Source organism: Eptatretus burgeri, chromosome 4, assembly GCF_056783735.1.
Source record: "Eptatretus burgeri isolate ZD-2024b chromosome 4, Ebu_testis_v1, whole genome shotgun sequence".
Lineage (NCBI taxonomy): Eukaryota > Metazoa > Chordata > Myxini > Myxiniformes > Myxinidae > Eptatretus > Eptatretus burgeri.
Window position 1 is genome coordinate 2837571 of NC_140964.1, and position 20462 is coordinate 2858032.

Genomic DNA, 20462 nt, shown 5'->3' on the forward strand with positions numbered 1-20462 from the left:
TTTTGACCTATGAGTAGCGTGCTCTGAACCTATGAGTAACGTGCATTGAACCTATTTGTAACTTGCCTTGAACCAATGACGAGCGTGCTATGAACCGATGAGTAACGTGCGTTTAACCTATGTGTAGCATGCTTTGAACCTAAGTTTAACGTGCTTCTAACCTTTGAGTAACATGCTTTGAACCTATGTGTAACTTTCCTTGAACCAATGACGAGCGTGCTATGAACCGATGAGTAACGTGCGTTTAACCTATGTGTAGCATGCTTTGAACCTAAGTTTAACATGCTTCTAACCTTTGAGTAACATGCTTTGAACCTATGTGTAACGTATCTCAAACGCACATTGTCGTATGTAGACGAATTAGATTGACGTCTTCCGGACGACCACAGCACTTGCTGAACGTGTTTCTAACTTGCATCTACCGTGTACTGGCGTATTGGCAGCGTTAAGGGGAATTGGTATATACAAATGGGCTTCACAAGAGGAACCCATCATTGTTCCAGACTCCATGTTGAGTAGATGTCAATGCCAGTAGTATCAGTAGTAGTAATACTATTAGCAGTAGTTTGTGTGCGTGACAGTAGTAGTTGTACTAGTAGTATGTCTGTCTATGTCAGTAGTTGTATGTGAGCGTGATGGGGAGGGTGTGGGTGATGATGGATCCTCTTATCGTCCACGAATGGGAGACTACTTTGCACCATTGTTCGATGTTCTTTTTGGCTCATTTTTTTTCCTCATTCCCACGATGAAATATTTCTTTGTTTTACTTTTTAAAGTATTAAAAACGACTTTGACAAATGCATAATGTACTAGTAATGAACACAGAACACTTTGATAACTTATAGATAAGTTATACCATCGATTGTTTATCGTGTTTAGTCGTCCACAACCTATGCCCAACGATAGTCCTTCGTATGCATAGCGTAATAATTCCCAAGCACGTTATTCATAGGTTATAAATAAGTCACGGGTACCCTAAACATTACTGTGATGTGTTTCGACGTATGAGGAATTTTCAAGTAGTGTGTTGCAAAGTGTGAACAATGTTTGTGTAGCGTGTTTACAAAACGTTACTCATAGGTTAGAAATAAGTTTCGGGGACGCGAATGTGACCTCTACGTGTTTCGACTTATGAGTAACAAACAAGTAACGTGTGTCAACGATCGCATAACGTGCCTACAACTTATGGCCAGCGTAGCGGAACGTGTGAGCCAAACGCCGAGTACGTCGTAAAATTTCAAGCATGCAAAATTTTTTGGACAACCAAAAAGTACAACGTTTTAAACCAGCTTAATACGACCTATGGTAGTGTTTTTCAGCGTGCACCTAATGTACACATAACGTACCCATAACGTATTCGACGTGGGCCAACGTTTTAGACAAATTTTTTTCATAAATCGGCATAAGCTGGCTAAATCGTCAAGGTGTGACATGACAGCCCCTTTAGCCATGGCTTTGCCGAGAGAGCTCACTGTCAGCTGGTCGATGGAAGAAAAAAAAAAAAGTGACGCCACCTCCGTGAGAAGAGGAAGAAGAGGCTGCAACAGGAAAATAAATTGTCCATCTCCACATGTAAAACCAAAATGTTTATATTGTTTGTGACCTTTCTGCTTTGAGCTCCCAAAGTTAATTCATGACGAAACTTGCTACAATCAAATGTTTAACCATAATGCACCTGAATTAGGCGGATTAAACAGTCATGAGGAGGACAATGGCCCATTATTGCCGTGTTGCACTCCAGAGATAATTGATTTACCAACATGACGTAAATTTCTTTACTCCAGCTTCACTCCTTTACACCTTATACAGCCTGTTGATCGCATTCGACCTTTTACACCCCTTCTACGCTTTAATGCCCATTTCGACCCTTTTGAGACTTTTGACTGTCTTCGACCCTTTCGACACTTTTCACAGCTTGAAACCTTTTCAGACCCTTTGGACACCTCAGACCCTTTGGACCTTTCGAACCCTTTTGACCTTTTAAGAACCGAAGGTCACTTTAGACACCTCCACACCCTTAAGAAAATCGGAAAAAAACTCTTTTTCTTTCTTCCTCTCTGTCTCCCTCTCTCTCTCTCTCTCCCAAAAGGACCACACCTCAAACCATCCCATCTCCTTCCTCAACAACCCTCTCAAAGAACTTCAGTCAGTCACACTCCTGGGTCTCAGCCAGGATCATTCTTGTGCAAACCATATTTCAAAGTTGGCCTCCAAAGCCAGCTGCCAAATGGGCATCCTCTGTCATACAAAGTGCTTGCTTGGCACACGTAAACTCCAATCCACCTGCAAGGCTTTCATCCACAGATTGATGGAGTACTGCTCTCTCCTCTGGGCCGACACCTCTGCCTCTTTCCTTGCTTAGCTTACTGCCATGGAAACCAAAGCTTTCAAGATCATTGGAATTTCTTGCAATGAAGATGAGCCTATGGGCCAATAAGTTCAGCATCACGGACAGGTCGGTGGTCTCTCTGTCTTCTTCCACCTCCTTTCTGGCCTTGCACCCTCTGCACCCCTCCAAGGTATCTACAGGACACACAAGGTCCACCAGCACCTCCCTCGAAGTGAAACTGCTGAAATCCTGAATTACTGTTCACCTCCACTCATTCATTACCCTCACCAAAGGAGAGGGTATTGCAATTGTGCCCATTTGTTTGTTACTTGGCGAAATCTTCGATTTTGTCAAGTATGTTGGTCTGTTCCGTTTGTCTGTGTGTTTGTTTGTTTGTCCGGTCGTCTACAGCCCAAACGGCTGGACCAGTCGTTCTTAAATTTTTACACCTGATAGGCAATCCACCTGAGACGGTCGGCGTCCAAACCCAGTCTTAATCAGACTAAACGTCACAACGTGACGTCACACAACGTGAAAACACATCTTTGGACATAACTCAGTGACCGGAAGTCATAGCAACTTCCGGTTGACGCCAAATTAAACTTCATTCAAATATCTAAATGATTACTAAATGCATCTTATTACAAGTTGCGCACAGTTTTCGCAAGCGTATGACATCAAAGTTTTGCCTATTGATGTCATTTTTTTTTGAAATATTTACGCTCGTGTGCAGCCGAAACGACTGAAGCAATCGTTCTCAAATTTTAACACGTGATAGCCAATCTTGCTGAAATAGTCTGGGATCAAATCACGTCATAATCGCACTTAACGTCACAATGTTACGTCAAAAAAAGGTGAAAACAAGCTTTTGAACATAACTCGGTAACCGGAAGTCATAGCGACTTTGGTTGACGCCAAAACAAATTTCAATGGAATATCTAAATGTTTTAAAATGCATGCGAGTACAAATTATGCACAGTTTACACAAGCGTATGTCGTCAAAATTTTTAGCTATTGGCGTGATTTAAAAAAATTCTATTTGTTCTACAGGTCACAATTCTCAACCGATTTGGATGAAATTTTAACAGCTGATAGAAATCCACAGTGCAAAAAGATATGTAACTTCTGGTGATGTTCAAGATCAGGATCTGGATTCTGCATCACTTTATATTATCCCTCATTATAAACCAATGGGGAATTTTGTGAATTACACATGGCTATTTCTCAAACAGTTTTGCACTCATTATATTGAAACTTATACTGTCTATTTATGCATGTAATATTAACATGTGTACAAAGTTTGATCGAAATTGACCCAAGGTCAAGGTCAGGGTCACCCAAAACATGAAAAACACACATATAAAATACATATTTTTGTTTTACAACATATTTCAAACCTGATAATGGGATCGTAAAGCTGGTTGAAAAGCAATGTTCCAAGGTATTTTCAAATATTTTCTACGATCAGAATGAAGGCAACAAGCACCGATGATAAGTTGTTGAATGTCACATGGTGGCTTTAAATGAGTCGTGAAAATTTTCAATCTGCTGCTGTTACCATGACAACGCGCCCCTGATAATTGTTGTTTGTGACGTCGCATCATTTTATTAATGTACGAACAAATAAACACCACACATTCCATGACATTACAGCTTGGACCACCACACGGAAAGGTCAACTAATTCGCCAAGTGTCGTGCTAAGCACGATTTTTCATTTGTTATCTTGCCAAAACGAAGTTTTTGCAAGATATGTTACTTGGTAAGTTTTTTTTGTTTGTTTGCTTGTCTGTAATCATTGGATTTTCACCTTTATATCACTCTACAGAGCACTTAAAGGTCAAGGTCAAGGTCAAAGGTCAAGGTCACTTTTCGGTAAATCATGGAGGTCGACGAAACCCTTATTTTTTGAGTAATTTTAATCGAATCATCTCCAAACTTTATGGGAATGTCGTATATGGTCTGGCACTCAGCTGATTAGTTTTTGGTAGCGATCAGCCTTGACCTTCATGGTTAGCGCCTGAGGTCAAACATATTTGACCCCAAGGTCAAATTTTCAAGTTTTTGGACCAAATCATGGAGTACCTCAAATTTAACACCTCGATGAGTGCTTTCTAGATATGTCAAGCTTGAGAGATTATGACGTCATTTGGTGACATTATGAGGCAAACGCATATATTTCATGGTTACTCTGTAGAACGATTCTCATCGGAATCTCTCCAAGGCAGATATTCCTCAAGGAGTCGCTCCTGGTGGATAGCAGCTCTGTTCACCTCAGTGTGACCTTAAAGAAGTCACACGTGGTCACCTTTTGGCAAGATACGGGTCACCCTGCAGGTGACATTGCTTTATTTGTTTGTTTGTTTGTCTACACAGAACTTTCGCGTTTTTCTCCAAAACCACTTGTCGGATTAAGACTAAATCTTCACCATCGGTGCGACTACTCGTTTAGAGTGTTTCTATGATAATTATGACATCATAAGTGACGTGGTGTGGCAGGCATCGTGGAAAAACGGAAAAACTTTGGACATCTGTATCTGAAACCGCACCAAGGAAAAACATTGAAACTTGGCAAGTACTCATGGGGAATGAGCGTGATTTTCTTATGACGTCATAGGGGCCTTCTTTATGACATCATAATTTCATATGTGGAACGCTGCATCTGATCAGTATGAAAAGTTTTGAGGGTCACCTTTGGATAAAATCGTCCACAAATATTTTTTGATGATGTCATCTGTCACGTGATTTGACAGCCATATTGTTTTTTGTATTTTTTTTTTAAACCTTAGAAAAAAATTTTTCTCTGAACTGGCTGAACCAGTCATCACTGTCAGCATTTTTGAAGTAGTAGTTCGAATGTTGTCTCTTAGTAATGACGGAGCACACCAGTACACAAACGCCACACAAAATACACCACACAACAACCACACAAAACAAGTCCGAGCGAGGGTCTGCAATCTCTGATTGGTCTTTTTCTTGTTTCCACCTGTGAAACCAATTTTTTTCCAACCTGTGAAACAAACTTTCACATTCTCTTTGATCTCATTTTTCCCTCCAGGTCTTCAAGAGAGCTGTTCTCCCCTTGCATTTTCCCTAACCCTTCAACATCATTTTTTGCTCCCTTTGCCCTGCTGTTGGTATTTCTAACTTCTCCTTCTGCTGTTCCTTTTGTGATGTTGCATCCTGATCCAGTCTGTGTTCTCGCTCTTCCACAAGCCTTGACCATGTATATGCAAAAAAAGGGTGTTGAAACATTGATGATGAAGTGGAGAAAAACATCAATTTATGAAATGCGAGTGAAAAATCTCCCACCTTTCGAGTCTTGAAGGATTTTGGTTGGACGGTTCGAGATGAAGGTGAGCTTTCAAGAGGAGTGTTTGGAAAAGCGAACGTCCGTGTTTGCTGAACTTCCATTTCTAAACATGCCAGTGGGGGATAATAACATTTTCATGATTTAAAATCAAAGGTTTTCTCAAATTCATCAACACGTACATTGTCATTCAATCAGCAAACCAAATACAGATCTCTCGCATGCATGTCTTCCTGGTCTTGTGTTCAAAAGTAAATTAATAAAACAACACGTGATAATCGAATCTGGGGTGACAGAATCATGATACAAGTGTAAAAGCTTGGCTGCATTATTTTCTGGGGGCACAGCTGTGTTGCTGATGCATTTCCCCTACTTCCAGCATTCTGGTACTCATTTTGCCGATCTTGGAAGGATGACAGGCTGAGTCAACCCTACTTGGTGTTAATTCAAAAGCTAAATAGGGCTTGAACTTAAGACCATAGATTCTTAAACCAAGCACTTTAACCATGAAGCCAACACCAGGTCTATTTCAGAGGATGTAGGGATGGTTTGCCAAAAAGTACACAAGCACTGGATAAATAGTCACAATAAATTATCATGTGGAACCATCCCAACATCCTTCTTTGCACCATTGACCACACACATATACATATAGGTTTCATCATTTTCTGGGGGTTTTATTGTCCATCGGTCAATAGTGTCACCACGGGCCCACCACCACACCCAGCAGACCAATTGACAGGTGTTGTCCTGCCCTCCACTCCTGGGCCATCATTGCCCTCCACAGAGGTATGCAGTTATGTTTACTTTGCAGAATCCTTTCAAGTTAAGAAAATCTCGAATGTCAATGAATCATGAACCTTCCCAACGTAAATTTGTGATCGATTCATGTTGAAACCAAGTATTGAGCTTAAATCAATTTTGAATATCGGTTGTCTGAACATAAAAATAAGAACTAAAAAGCATCCCAAAATGAAAAGCCCGTCCCCGTGCACTTAGTGCACAAAATGAACAAACTCAATATAGAGGGGGAGATAAACTACTTGGAATAAACTCCAAGGCCAACAAAATAAACAAAATAAAAAGGACAGGAGAGAGGAGGGGTGAGGTGAGAGGAGAGGGCCAGTGAAGTGAGAGAGGATGGGGAGAGAGGGGGAAGAGAGGAGGGGAGGAATAATGTATTGAGTCGTGTGTTGGTAAAGGACTCTGAAGAGTTTTGAAAACAATTTTCTTCTTCATACTTCATGGTTATCAAAAAAGCAGTTACGAAAGAAGCCCTGAACACTTTTTAATATTTTCCTGTCGAGAAATAAACAGTTTACAGGGATGGAGCCTCCATGTCATCGGCTTTCCCCCAGGCAACTGGAACCCTGACCTCATCTCTAATGCCATTACAAAAACTCGTGTGATGCAGCAGCACTAACGAAGGCTGTGTATCGTTACTATGACTTTGCCCATTCACATTTTGACCCAATTATTTAATATTTTATCCATATCCTCATAGTTAAGGTTTGTTGAAAATTTGATGACAAAAATTCCATTGGTAAAAAGGTTAAGGCCTGGACGGACATACACACACACACACGCAAAACCCCATCTCCCGCCACCTTTTGATTTTGGGTGGGGTGGGGGGGGGTTGGGGGTTGGGTAATTGCAAACAGGCTTGCTCTGGCACATCCATGCTGTTTAATATTCCATGTTTATTAATCATTAGTATGTTGTTGGACATTATTCGGAATTCAACAACTAAAAAGGCGGTGATGAATATCCCATTAACACTCTCCTCCCCCTCACATCCTGAGTGTGTACCAAGGCCGGAATCTATACACCGCTTAATAATGTTTTTCCCCATTAACAACTGTTTTGATTTTTGCAATTTTGCAAAAGATTGGTATTGCCATCAGGGAAGCGACGGATCTTCATCAAAGATCTCAATAACTCTCTGGAGAATTCTCTTTATCTCTGTTGATAACTCCACACTCTGTTGTAACATCCCTCATCGTTTTGACAAAGAGACAGCTTCCCTCTCCTCACATCTTGACAAAATAGCAAACTGGTCAAACACTTGGAATTCTTATTTAACTTTGAGAAATCCCTGTCTCTCTGTCTCCCTCTGCGTGTCTGTCTGTGTCTCTGTCCCCCTCTGTCCCCCTCTGTCCCCCTCTGTCTCTGTCTCTGTCTCTGTCTCTCAGGACCGGACTGCAACTTTCTCAACAACCCTCGAAAAGAAGTTCAATCACCCAAACTCCTGGGTCTAACCCTCAGCTGTGATCTGTGATCTTTCTTGGGCAAACACCATTTCAAAGATGGTCTCCAAAGCCAGCTGCCGATTGGCCATCCTCCCTTGTACAAAGCCCTTCCTTGGCACACCTGACCTCCAATCCACATCCAAGGCCTTCATCTGCAGCGTGATGGAGTTCTGCTCTCTCTGGGCTGGCTGCCTTGCCCTACATTTTCTTAGCTTTTTGCCATGAAAACCAATGAAGCAGAGTCCATGGGTCGATCACGACACCGCTGCAGACAAGTCGGTGGTCTCTCTGTCTTCTATCACCTCCTTTGCGGTCTTGCACCATCTGCTCTTTCTATGCTTTGTCCCCTCTCCTAACTTCCATCCCCCTCCCCCATGTTTCAGCAGGGCTCACATGGTCCACCATAACCCCCTTATGGTGAAACTACTGAAATCCAGGACGTCATTCGTTCATTCCTCTGTTTTCCCACCCGTGGAATCAACTTCCACTCTCTTCATTCTCATTCTTCCCACCAGGTCTTAAAGACAGCTGTTCAACACCATCTCAGATCGTCCGTAATCCAAAACCATGATTTTTTACGGGTCGTTAACCCTTTCCCCAATCCCTACTTTTTCAATTTTCCAGTTTTACCTCCTGTGAGTTTCCTTCTGTATCATCTTGTCCACCCCATGGATCCTCTGTGTCCATCTTTTCCACGCCATGGATCCTGTGTCCATCTTGTCCACCCCACACATCCTCTGTGTCCATCTTGTCCACCCCATGGATCCTCTGTATCCATCTTGTCCACCCTATGGATCCTCTGTATCCATCTTGTCCACCCCATGGATCCTCTGTATCCATCTTGTCCACCCCATGGATCCTCTGTATCCATATTTTCCACCCCACACATCCTCTGTATCCATCTTGTCCACCCTATGGATCCTCTGTATCCATCTTGTCCACCCCATGGATCCTCTGTATCCATCTTGTCCACCCCATGGATCCTCTGTATCCATCTTGTCCACCCCCACACATCCTCTGTATCCATATTTTCCACCCCACACATCCTCTGTATCCATCTTGTCCACCCCATGGATCCTCTGTATCCATCTTGTCCACCCCATGGATCCTCTGTATCCATCTTGTCCACCCCATGGATCCTCTGTATCCATCTTGTCCACCCCATGGATCCTCTGTATCCATCTTGTCCACCCCATGGATCCTCTGTATCCATCTTGTCCACCCCATGGATCCTCTGTATCCATCTTGTCCACCCCATGGATCCTCTGTATCCATCTTGTCCACCCCATGGATCCTCTGTATCCATCTTGTCCACCCCATGGATCCTCTGTATCCATCTTTTCCACCCCCACACATCCTCTGTATCCATATTTTCCACCCACACATCCTCTGTATCCATCTTGTCCACCCCATGGATCCTCTGTATCCATCTTGTCCACCCCATGGATCCTCTGTATCCATCTTGTCCACCCCATGGATCCTCTGTATCCATCTTGTCCACCCCATGGATCCTCTGTATCCATCTTGTCCACCTCATGGATCCTCTGTATCCATCTTGTCCACCTCACGGATCCTCTGTATCCATCTTGTCCACCCCATGGATCCTCTGTATCCATCTTGTCCACCCCACACATCCTCTGTTTCCATCCACCCCACACATCCTCTGTGTCCATCTTGTCCACCCCACACATCCTGTGTCCATCTTGTCCACCTGATTGCTCCCCACAACCATTGCTTGTCCAAGCCCTCCTCCATCATTGCCTTCAGCTCCACAGTTTGTGTTTTTTTTTTCTGTCGTCTGTCTGTCTCTCTTTTTTTTTTTTTGTATACCTTGTCGTGGCTCGTATGAGAGCAAAAAGGCTCTCTCTCCTGTTCCGGTTGTTCCGTTACGTCCTGATCCGTTCAGTGGATTCACACGAACTCTTCCATGAGCCTCGACGATGTATTCAAAAATAAATAATTAAAATCCTTGTACGTAGAGAACATTGTACTTTACGGTACTTCTACACATCGACGGTCCCCTGTGCCAGTGCGCATGCGCAGCCTGAGCCGGAGCCAGGGATGTTGTGGGCGTTTCAACCTGTTCAATACTTGTTTGATTATTGTCGTTCCACGCTAATAAAGTGGTCGAACAAATTGAACTCTGTTCTTATTTAGTACGTTGTTTAAACTTTCATATATTATTAAAAAAGGATTCAAAAGGTTCCACAAAACGTGTTCACGGCACTTTAGGAATCACAAGGCGTCAATGAACGAGAGTTTCCCCGCGGGACAAACTCAAACAAACCGCCTCTCAAACATCGACGAACACTCACTCACTTTGAAGATTCCCAGACGGAGTTCGGGTCCCGAAGGGTTCTCTCCCTGTTGGCTTCGTCGTTTATTTGAAACAATTAAAACCAAACGGCGGGTTTATCGTTCACTTCCAAGGTAAACGAGAGGGACGAGGTCATTGGTCAACCGCTGATACCAATATGAACGCGCCACTGCACATTGTGACGTCACGGTACCCACGTTCGAATAAATTAATGACGTCGCAGAAACGAAATCAGTCGTTACCTAGTTACCAGAATCAACATTCAGTTGATAAAATACAACTTTAAAATAAATAAATATTGGGGGGAGGGGGAGGGGGTTACATTTTATAAAGTTGATCCATAATAAATCGTTAACCATCACTAATCCACATAACGAGCCCAACTTGTCACCTGCACATCAATCCGAACAAACATGGTTATATAATTAATTATTTACCGGAATCGTTCCCTTGTTTTACTTTAATATATAAACATGTGAACTCGACTCCTCCTTCCATCCAGAATGTTCTTGTTCCTCACATTATTTATTTTAAACAACTCATTATTTATTTTAAACACCTCATTATTTATTTTATACACCTCATTATTTATTTAAAACTACCTCACATTATTTATTTTTAACACCTCATTATTTAACACATTATTTATTTTAAACACCTCACATTATTTATTTTATACACCTCATTATTTATTTTAAACACCTCACATTATTTATTTTATACACCTCATTATTTATTTTAAACACCTCATTATTTATTTTAAACACCTCACATTATTTATTTTTAACACCTCATTATTTATTTTAAACACCTCACATTATTTCTTTTAAACACCTCATTATTTATTTTGAACACCTCACATTAATTATTTTATACACCTCATTATTTATTTTAAACACCTCACATTATTTATTTTAAACACCTCATTATTTATTTTAAACACCTCACATTATTTATTTTAAACAATAATCTGATCTTTGTTTGCCGAAAACAATCACGACTACAACAAACGGGTCTGTCCCGCTTGTCATCTTGGACGCCATTTTGAATGTGCATCGTCTCAACATCAATAAATCCTTCCTTCTTCACCAACCGCTGGAGAGACGACGAACGAGTAATCACCAGGCGGACTTCAGTTGTTGTTGTTGTTGTTGTTGTTGTTGTTGTTGTTGTTGTTGTTGTTGTTGTTCTTGTTGTTGATTTAATGGCGCTGTCACAGCCAGGAGGCTCCATCCACGCCACGTACCAGATTCTGATCAAACCTTCAAAGGCAAATACATTTTGAATGGGTCTCCCACATTCCTGCGGGAATTTTAATACCGCCTCAACGAGATGGAGCGAGAGCACGAGATGGAGCGAGAGCACGAGATGGAGCGAGAGCACGAGATGGAGCGAGAGCACGAGATGGAGCGAGAGCACGAGATGGAGCGAGAGCACGAGATGGAGCGAGAGCACGAGATGGAGCGAGAGCACGAGATGGAGCGAGCGCACGAGATGGAGCGAGCGCACGAGATGGAGCGAGAGCACGAGATGGAGCGAGAGCACGAGATGGAGCGAGAGCACGAGATGGAGCGAGAGCACGAGATGGAGCGAGAGCACGAGATGGAGCGAGAGCACGAGATGGAGCGAGAGCACGAGATGGAGCGAGAGCACGAGATGGAGCGAGAGCACGAGATGGAGCGAGAGCACGAGATGGAGCGAGAGCACGAGATGGAGCGAGAGCACGAGATGGAGCGAGAGCACGAGATAGAACTAGAGCACGGGATAGAACTCGAGCACGAGATAGAACTAGAGCACGGGATAGAACTAGAGCACGGGATAGAACTCGAGCACGAGATAGAACTAGAGCACGGGATAGAACTCGAGCACGAGATAGAACTCGAGCACGAGGTAGAACGAGAGCACGAGACCACTAGAGTGTACGAGGTGTAGTGGAACACGAGGCGCAAGCGTGCCAGCATCAACTCCGCTTTATTGCGCGACCAGAAGCACATTCCTGGCACCCCTAGCGGGCGAGTCATGATATACGAAAACCCAATCACGTGATACAGCACACTCCTCCCCTCATAAAATGACAAGTCAAATGATGAAAGGACAATCATAACATGACCACCCGAAACCAATCAACACTCATAATCCTCCAAGTACCGCGGCCGCACCCTGACCCGCCTCGGACGGGCCGCGCCGCCAGACAGTCCAGGCTCAGACGCTTCCCGGCTCGGTCGAGGTGACACCCTCGCCGGACTCGCGCCATCCGCAATAACAACCGCCCCCGACCGACCAGCCTGCCCGACGTCCCCGGGTAGGACAGCATCAGGCGAAGACCCCCTGGGTGTCGGCACATCCGGCCCTGGCGATACGTCAGGTGCCGGCGACATTACAGGTGGGGGTCCCACATCGTTCGGCCTGGGGAGGTGTGGGGGGGAGGGTGACGCTGAACAGCGATCATGCATTTGGTCCACGTGCCGCTTCCACACATCCCCACCATCAGTCTGCACCATGCAATTCGCCGGTCCCAGTACCACAGAGACCACAGCCGGCACCCATTTGGAACCGTGGAAATAATCGCGCACCATCACCCGCTGTCCCACATTGAAGCTGCGCAGCCGCGTCGGACGCGACACCGTCACACTCCCCGACCCTCCAGGTCGCAGCAAATCCAGTCTGGACCGCAATGCCCGTCCATAGAGACGAATGGCAGGCGAATCACCCGTGACAGGATGAACTGCGTTCCTGTAATGGAGCAAAAAGACATCGTCCACCACCTGCACAGGTGCAACACCCCCCATGCGCAAAGCCCGTTTCAACATCTTAACAAACGACTCAGCCTGCCCATTCGTCTCAGGATGATACGGTGCGGACCTCAGATGTCGAAAACCATTTTGGCGCATAAACTCATCAAATACACCTGCGACGAACTGCAGACCATTATCAGAGACGAGGATCTCCGGTAACCCTTTATTAGCAAAGATCGTCCGCAGTTTCTCTACTGTAATGTTTGCTGATGTATGCTGCATTACTACAACCTCCGGCCATTTAGAGAATGCATCGATCACAATCAAAAACATTTTGCCATTAACCGGCCCCGCAAAATCTACATGGACCCTCTGCCAGGCTCTGTCTGGCGCAGGCCATAGCCCCGAAGCTCGACGCGGGTTATCAGCATCTGTCTGGCACGTGGCGCAACGCTTAACCAACTGCTCAATGTCTTTGTCCAACCCCGGCCACCACAACAGGCTACGAGCAAGACTCTTGGTCTTCATGATGCCAAGGTGACTGACATGCAGTTCTTCCAAACACCGCTGCCTGAACTTCGGTGGAATCACCGTCCTCATCCCCCACATAATGCACCGTTGGACCAGCGACAGCTCCGATGCGTGTGACGTGAAAGGTTGAAATGCCGGCGTCGAAGGCAGATCGCTCCAATTCCCTGTAGAAATAGCCTGGACGACACGGGCGAGCACCGGATCACGAGCCGATTCCACCGCGACCTGTCTGACCGTGACCGGCCCGCTTTGGACCTGGCCCAGCGCAAACACGTCGACCCGGTCGGCCAACTCAGATGCAGCTGGACCCTCCGCACACGGAAAGCGTGAGAGCCCGTCGCAGTTAGCATGCTTCTCAGTGCTTCGGAACTGAATATCATAATCGTAAGCACCAAGAAACAGACACCACCGCTGTATTCGCGCGGCCACTACCACCGGCACCCCGCGTTCAGGTCTCAGGATGAATTGAAGCGGTTTGTGATCCGTCTGCAAAGTGAAATGCCGCCCCAGCAGGTATTGATGAAACCTCCGCACACCCCAGACGAGGCTGAGAGCCTCGCGCTCGATCTGGGCATATCCCCGCTCTGCTGCGGACAGGGTCCGGGATGCAAAACAAACAGGCCGCTCGGAACCATCGTCCATCCTGTGGGAGAGCACTGCCCCGATGCCATATGCCGAGCTGTCGCATGCCAATAGGAGCGGACGCGCAGGCTCGTAGTGCACGAGGACCGTATCCTCTGTGAGCAGCCGCTTGACGCGGTCGAACGACGCCTGGTGTGCAGGCCCCCAAGCCCAGCGCTCGTCCTTCCTGAGCAACCGTGTTAACAGCGCAAGTTGTGAGCTGAGCCCTCGCACGAACCTTTGGTAATACTGGGCCATACCAATGAACGAACGCAGCTGTGTCTTGTCGCGAGGCGGTGGCATGTGCTGAATCGCTTCCACCTTCCGAGGACCTTTCAACAGCCCCTCCGGCGTAATGATGTGCCCGAGGTATTCCAAGCGCTGCTTGAAGAACGCGCACTTGTCCCTGTTCAAGCGCAGGCCGCACGCTTCTAGTTTTGTCAGCACTTGGGCAATGTTCGCAAGGTGCTTGTCCGCCGTTTTCCCCGCTATGAGCACATCGTCCAGGTAGGTCTGAGCGGGCAGGCCAATGCAAACCTGATCCATGGCTTTCTGCCACAAAGCTGGGGCCGAACCAATCCCAAAACAGAGTCGGGTATATCGATAGAGTCCTTGACACGTGTTGATTGTCAAAAGCTCGCTACTCCCGGGATCCATCGGCAGGTGAAAATATGCATCACGCAGGTCTAGCTTCGTGAAGTATCGACTCCCCGCCAATCGCGCATATATTTCATCGATTGACGGCAGTGGATATTGCTCCACGCTGAGCCCCGGGTTAACCATGGATTTGAAGTCCCCGCACAATCGGACGTCTCCATTCCGTTTCAGCACCATGACAACCGGGGTGGCCCTATCTGAGCACGACACCCGTTCGATCACTCCACAGGCCTCCAGCCTATCCAGTTCACCCTTGACCTTGTCCCGCAGGGCATACGGCACCGGACGTGGTTTACAAAACCGAGGAACCACCCCCTCCTTCAGGAAGAGTTTTTCCTCCATGCCCTTGAGTTTCCCAAGGTCGTCGCAAAACAAACCTTGATGTCTCTGAAGAATCTTCTCCAACTGATCCTCCCACCGGCTCGGCACGGGTTGCACAAGGTGAACGGCGGCCCAGTCATGCCTGATGCGGGTCAGCCAGTCTCGGCCGAGGAGAGACGGTCCCCTCCCCCGCACGACGTACACCCGAAGCGTGGCGACCTGACCTTGATACCGCACAGACACGTCTGCCATCCCGACTGGCGTTATCTTCTCGCGGGTGTATGTGAACAGTGTGAGGTTTGACCTGATAAGCTTCAGGCCGTTGAGTCTACGTGCGGTCTGTTCGCCGATGATCGACACAGCCGCTCCCGTATCGACCTGGAACGTGATTGGCGTGTTGTTCACTTCGACTTCCACTGTCATCGGGCGCGCCGCCACCGGGCCAATTGAAAACAGGCCCATCAACGGCCGCCGGTTCCGCCCCGGGTCGCCTCGCACATCGCCGTCCATGACCTTAACGGTGGCCAGCGCCCCACGGCACACACGCTTCAGATGACCCACCTTGTGACAATTCAAACACACGGTGCCTTTAAACGGGCACGCACGGTGCAGGTGTCGACCTCCGCATCCCAAACACGTCCGCGGGGTCACCTCGCCGCACGTGCGGCCGCGCGGCGACGTCTGACCCGCATCGGAGGTCGTGCGCGCGTCGCGGGGTGCTCGCGACCCCGCGTGGCCGGTGATGGCTCGAAAATCCCCGCGAGTCTGCTCGACCGCTGTAGCCGTGCCGACCGCCGAGTCGAATGTAATGGCTTCACCCTTCAGCCGTAGAACCGCCGAAACCATCTTCGCATCTTGTAAACCAGCAATAAAACGATCTCTGAGCCGAGCTGGACGCTCCTCTGCCGTGAACTTGCAGGCCACGGAAGAATGCTTCACTCGCGCCACGAAATCAGTGACGCGCTCCTCTGCAGCTTTCGAGAGGCGATCAAACTGGTATCGAGCGAGCTGTAATGACTTCTACGGCGCCATGTGTGCTTTCATCTTCTGCACAATGTCCCGAAACGACAGCCCGTCATCACGGGGCTTGTCCGGCGCCACCAAATCACTCAGTAGTCGATAATGCTCCGCCGAAAGCGAAGCGAGCAAGATCGACTTCTGTTTGCTCTCGTCGACCACATCATTCGCGTGGAAATAGCATTCCAATTGTTCTGAAAACAATGCGAAGTCGTCTCCGACGAAAACGGGCATAAGTCCGTTTTCAACCATCCTCATCAGCTAACTAGAGTGTACGAGGTGCAGTGGAACACGAGGCGCAAGCGTGCCAGCATCAACTCCACTTTATTGCGCGACCAGAAGCACATTCCTGGCACCCCTAGCGGGCGAGGCATGATATACGAAAACCCAATCACGTGACACAGCACAAGCACGAACTGGAACTAGAGCACGAGGTGGAACTAGAGCACGAGGTGGAACTAGAGCACGAGGTGGAACTAGAGCACGAGGTGGAACTAGAGCACGAGGTGGAACTAGAGCACGAGGTGGAACTCGAGCACGAGGTGGAACTCGAGCACGAGGTGGAACTCGAGCACGAGGTGGAACTCGAGCACGAGGTGGAACTCGAGCACGAGGTGGAACTCGAGCACGAGGTGGAACTCGAGCACGAGGTGGAACTCGAGCACGAGGTGGAACTCGAGCACGAGGTGGAACTCGAGCACGAGGTGGAACTCGAGCACGAGGTGGAACTCGAGCACGAGGTGGAACTCGAGCACGAGGTGGAACTCGAGCACGAGGTGGAACTCGAGCACGAGGTGGAACTCGAGCACGAGGTGGAACTCGAGCACGAGGTGGAACTCGAGCACGAGATGGAACTCGAGCACGAGATGGAACTCGAGCTCGAGATGGAACTCGAGCTCGAGGTGGAACTAGAGCACGAGGTGGAACTAGAGCACGAGGTGGAACTAGAGCACGAGGTGGAACTAGAGCACGAGGTGGAACTAGAGCACGAGGTGGAACTCGAGCACGAGGTGGAACTCGAGCACGAGGTGGAACTCGAGCACGAGGTGGAACTCGAGCACGAGGTGGAACTCGAGCACGAGGTGGAACTCGAGCACGAGGTGGAACTCGAGCACGAGGTGGAACTCGAGCACGAGGTGGAACTCGAGCACGAGGTGGAACTCGAGCACGAGGTGGAACTCGAGCACGAGGTGGAACTCGAGCACGAGGTGGAACTCGAGCACGAGGTGGAACTCGAGCACGAGGTGGAACTCGAGCACGAGGTGGAACTCGAGCACGAGGTGGAACTCGAGCACGAGGTGGAACCCGAGCACGAGGTGGAACCCGAGCACGAGGTGGAACCCGAGCACGAGGTGGAACCCGAGCACGAGGTGGAACCCGAGCACGAGGTGGAACCAGAGCACGAGGTGGAACCAGAGCACGAGGTGGAACCAGAGCACGAGGTGGAACCAGAGCACGAGGTGGAACCAGAGCACGAGGTGGAACCAGAGCACGAGGTGGAACCAGAGCACGAGGTGGAACCAGAGCACGAGGTGGAACCAGAGCACGAGGTGGAACCAGAGCACGAGGTGGAACCAGAGCACGAGATGGAACCAGAGCACGAGATGGAACCAGAGCACGAGATGGAACCAGAGCACGAGATGGAACCAGAGCACGAGATGGAACCAGAGCACGAGATGGAACCAGAGCACGAGGTGGAACCAGAGCACGAGATGGAACCAGAGCACGAGGTGGAACCAGAGCACGAGGTGGAACCAGAGCACGAGGTGGAACCAGAGCACGAGGTGGAACCCGAGCACGAGGTGGAACCCGAGCACGAGGTGGAACTAGAGCACGAGGTGGAACTCGAGCACGAGGTGGAACTCGAGCACGAGGTGGAACTCGAGCACGAGATGGAACTCGAGCACGAGATGGAACTCGAGCTCGAGATGGAACTCGAGCTCGAGATGGAACTCGAGCACGAGTTTGAACTCGAGCACGAGGTGGAACTAGAGCACGAGGTGGAACTAGAGCACGAGGTGGAACTAGAGCACGAGGTGGAACTAGAGCACGAGGTGGAACTAGAGCACGAGGTGGAACTCGAGCACGAGATGGAACTCGAGCACGAGATGGAACTCGAGCACGAGATGGAACTCGAGCACGAGATGGAACTCGAGCACGAGATGGAACTCGAGCACGAGATGGAACTCGAGCACGAGATGGAACTCGAGCACGAGGTGGAACTAGAGCACGAGGTGGAACTAGAGCACGAGGTGGAACGAGAGCACGAGGTGGAACCAGAGCACGAGGTGGAACCAGAGCACGAGGTGGAACCAGAGCACGAGGTGGAACCAGAGCACGAGGTGGAACCAGAGCACGAGGTGGAACCAGAGCACGAGGTGGAACCAGAGCACGAGATGGAACCAGAGCACGAGATGGAACCAGAGCACGAGATGGAACCAGAGCACGAGATGGAACCAGAGCACGAGATGGAACCAGAGCACGAGATGGAACCAGAGCACGAGATGGAACCAGAGCACGAGATGGAACCAGAGCACGAGATGGAACCAGAGCACGAGGTGGAACCAGAGCACGAGATGGAACCAGAGCACGAGATGGAACCAGAGCACGAGGTGGAACCCGAGCACGAGGTGGAACCCGAGCACGAGGTGGAACCCGAGCACGAGGTGGAACTCGAGCACGAGGTGGAACTAGAGCACGAGGTGGAACTCGAGCACGAGGTGGAACTCGAGCACGAGGTGGAACTCGAGCACGAGATGGAACTCGAGCACGAGATGGAACTCGAGCTCGAGATGGAACTCGAGCTCGAGATGGAACTCGAGCACGAGTTTGAACTCGAGCACGAGGTGGAACTAGAGCACGAGGTGGAACTAGAGCACGAGGTGGAACTAGAGCACGAGGTGGAACTAGAACACTAGGTGGAACTAGAGCAAGAGATGGAACTCGAGCACGAGATGGAACTCGAGCACGAGATGGAACTCGAGCACGAGATGGAACTCGAGCACGAGATGGAACTCGAGCACGAGATGGAACTCGAGCACGAGATGGAACTCGAGCACGAGATGGAACTCGAGCACGAGATGGAACTAGAGCACGAGGTGGAACTAGAGCACGAGGTGGAACGAGAGCACGAGGTGGAACCAGAGCACGAGGTGGAACCAGAGCACGAGGTGGAACCAGAGCACGAGGTGGAACCAGAGCACGAGGTGGAACCAGAGCACGAGGTGGAACCAGAGCACGAGATAGAACTCGAGCACGAGGTGGAACTAGAGCACGAGATGGAACTAGAGCACGAGAAGGAACTAGAGCACGAGAAGGAACTAGAGCACGAGATAGAACCAGAGCACGAGATGGAACCAGAGCACGAGATGGAACCAGAGCACGAGATGGAACCAGAGCACGAGATGGAACCAGAGCACGAGATGGAACCAGAGCACGAGATGGAACCAGAGCACGAGATGGAACCCGAGCACGAGATGGAACTCGAGCACGAGATGGAACTAGAGCACGAGGTGGAACTAGAGCACGAGGTGGAACGAGAGCACGAGATAGAACTCGAGCACGAGGTGGAACTAGAGCACGAGATGGAACTAGAGCACGAGAAGGAACTAGAGCACGAGAAGGAACTAGAGCACGAGAAGGAACTAGAGCACGAGATAGAACTAGAGCACGAGATAGAACTAGAGCACGAGATAGAACGAGAGCACGAGATGGAACGAGAGCACGAGATAGAACGAGAGCACGAGATGGAACTAGAGCACGAGATAGAACGAGAGCACGAGATGGAACTAGAGCACGAGATAGAACTAGAGCACGAGATAGAACTAGAGCACGAGATAGAACTAGAGCACGAGATAGAACTAGAGCACGAGATAGAACTAGAGCACGAGATAGAACTAGAGCACGAGATAGAACTAGAGCACGAGATAGAACTAGAGCACGAGATAGAACGAGAGCACGAGATAGAACTAGAGCACGAGATAGAGCTAGAGCACGAGATAGAACTCGAGCACGAGATGGAACTCGAGCTCGAGATGGAACTCGAGCTCGAGATGGAACTCGAGCTCGAGATGGAACTCGAGCACGAGTTTGAACTCGAGCACGAGGTGGAACTAGAGCACGAGGTGGAACTAGAGCACGAGGTGGAACTAGAGCACGAGGTGGAACTAGAGCACGAGGTGGAACTAGAGCACGAGAAGGAACTAGAGCACGAGAAGGAACTAGAGCACGAGATAGAACTAGAGCACGAGATAGAACTAGAGCACGAGATAGAACTAGAGCACGAGATAGAACTAGAGCACGAGATAGAACGAGAGCACGAGATGGAACTAGAGCACGAGATAGAACGAGAGCACGAGATGGAACTAGAGCACGAG

The 20462-nt window shown here is 48.5% G+C and overlaps 1 protein-coding gene across 1 annotated transcript in view; it reads right to left on the bottom strand.

Annotated features, from left to right (window-relative positions):
- Positions 1-10389, bottom strand: part of LOC147027341 (uncharacterized) — a 63381-nt gene extending 52992 nt beyond the window's left edge. Inside the window, exons 1-2 of the mRNA XM_085876684.1 lie at positions 10207-10389; positions 5641-5744 (exon numbers count right to left, since the gene is read on the bottom strand). Coding sequence (XP_085732810.1) covers positions 5641-5742 — 102 coding nt within the window. The 5' untranslated portion in view covers positions 5743-5744; positions 10207-10389. The remainder of the gene's footprint in view (positions 1-5640; positions 5745-10206) is intronic.
- Between the last annotated feature and the right edge of the window lie 10073 nt (positions 10390-20462).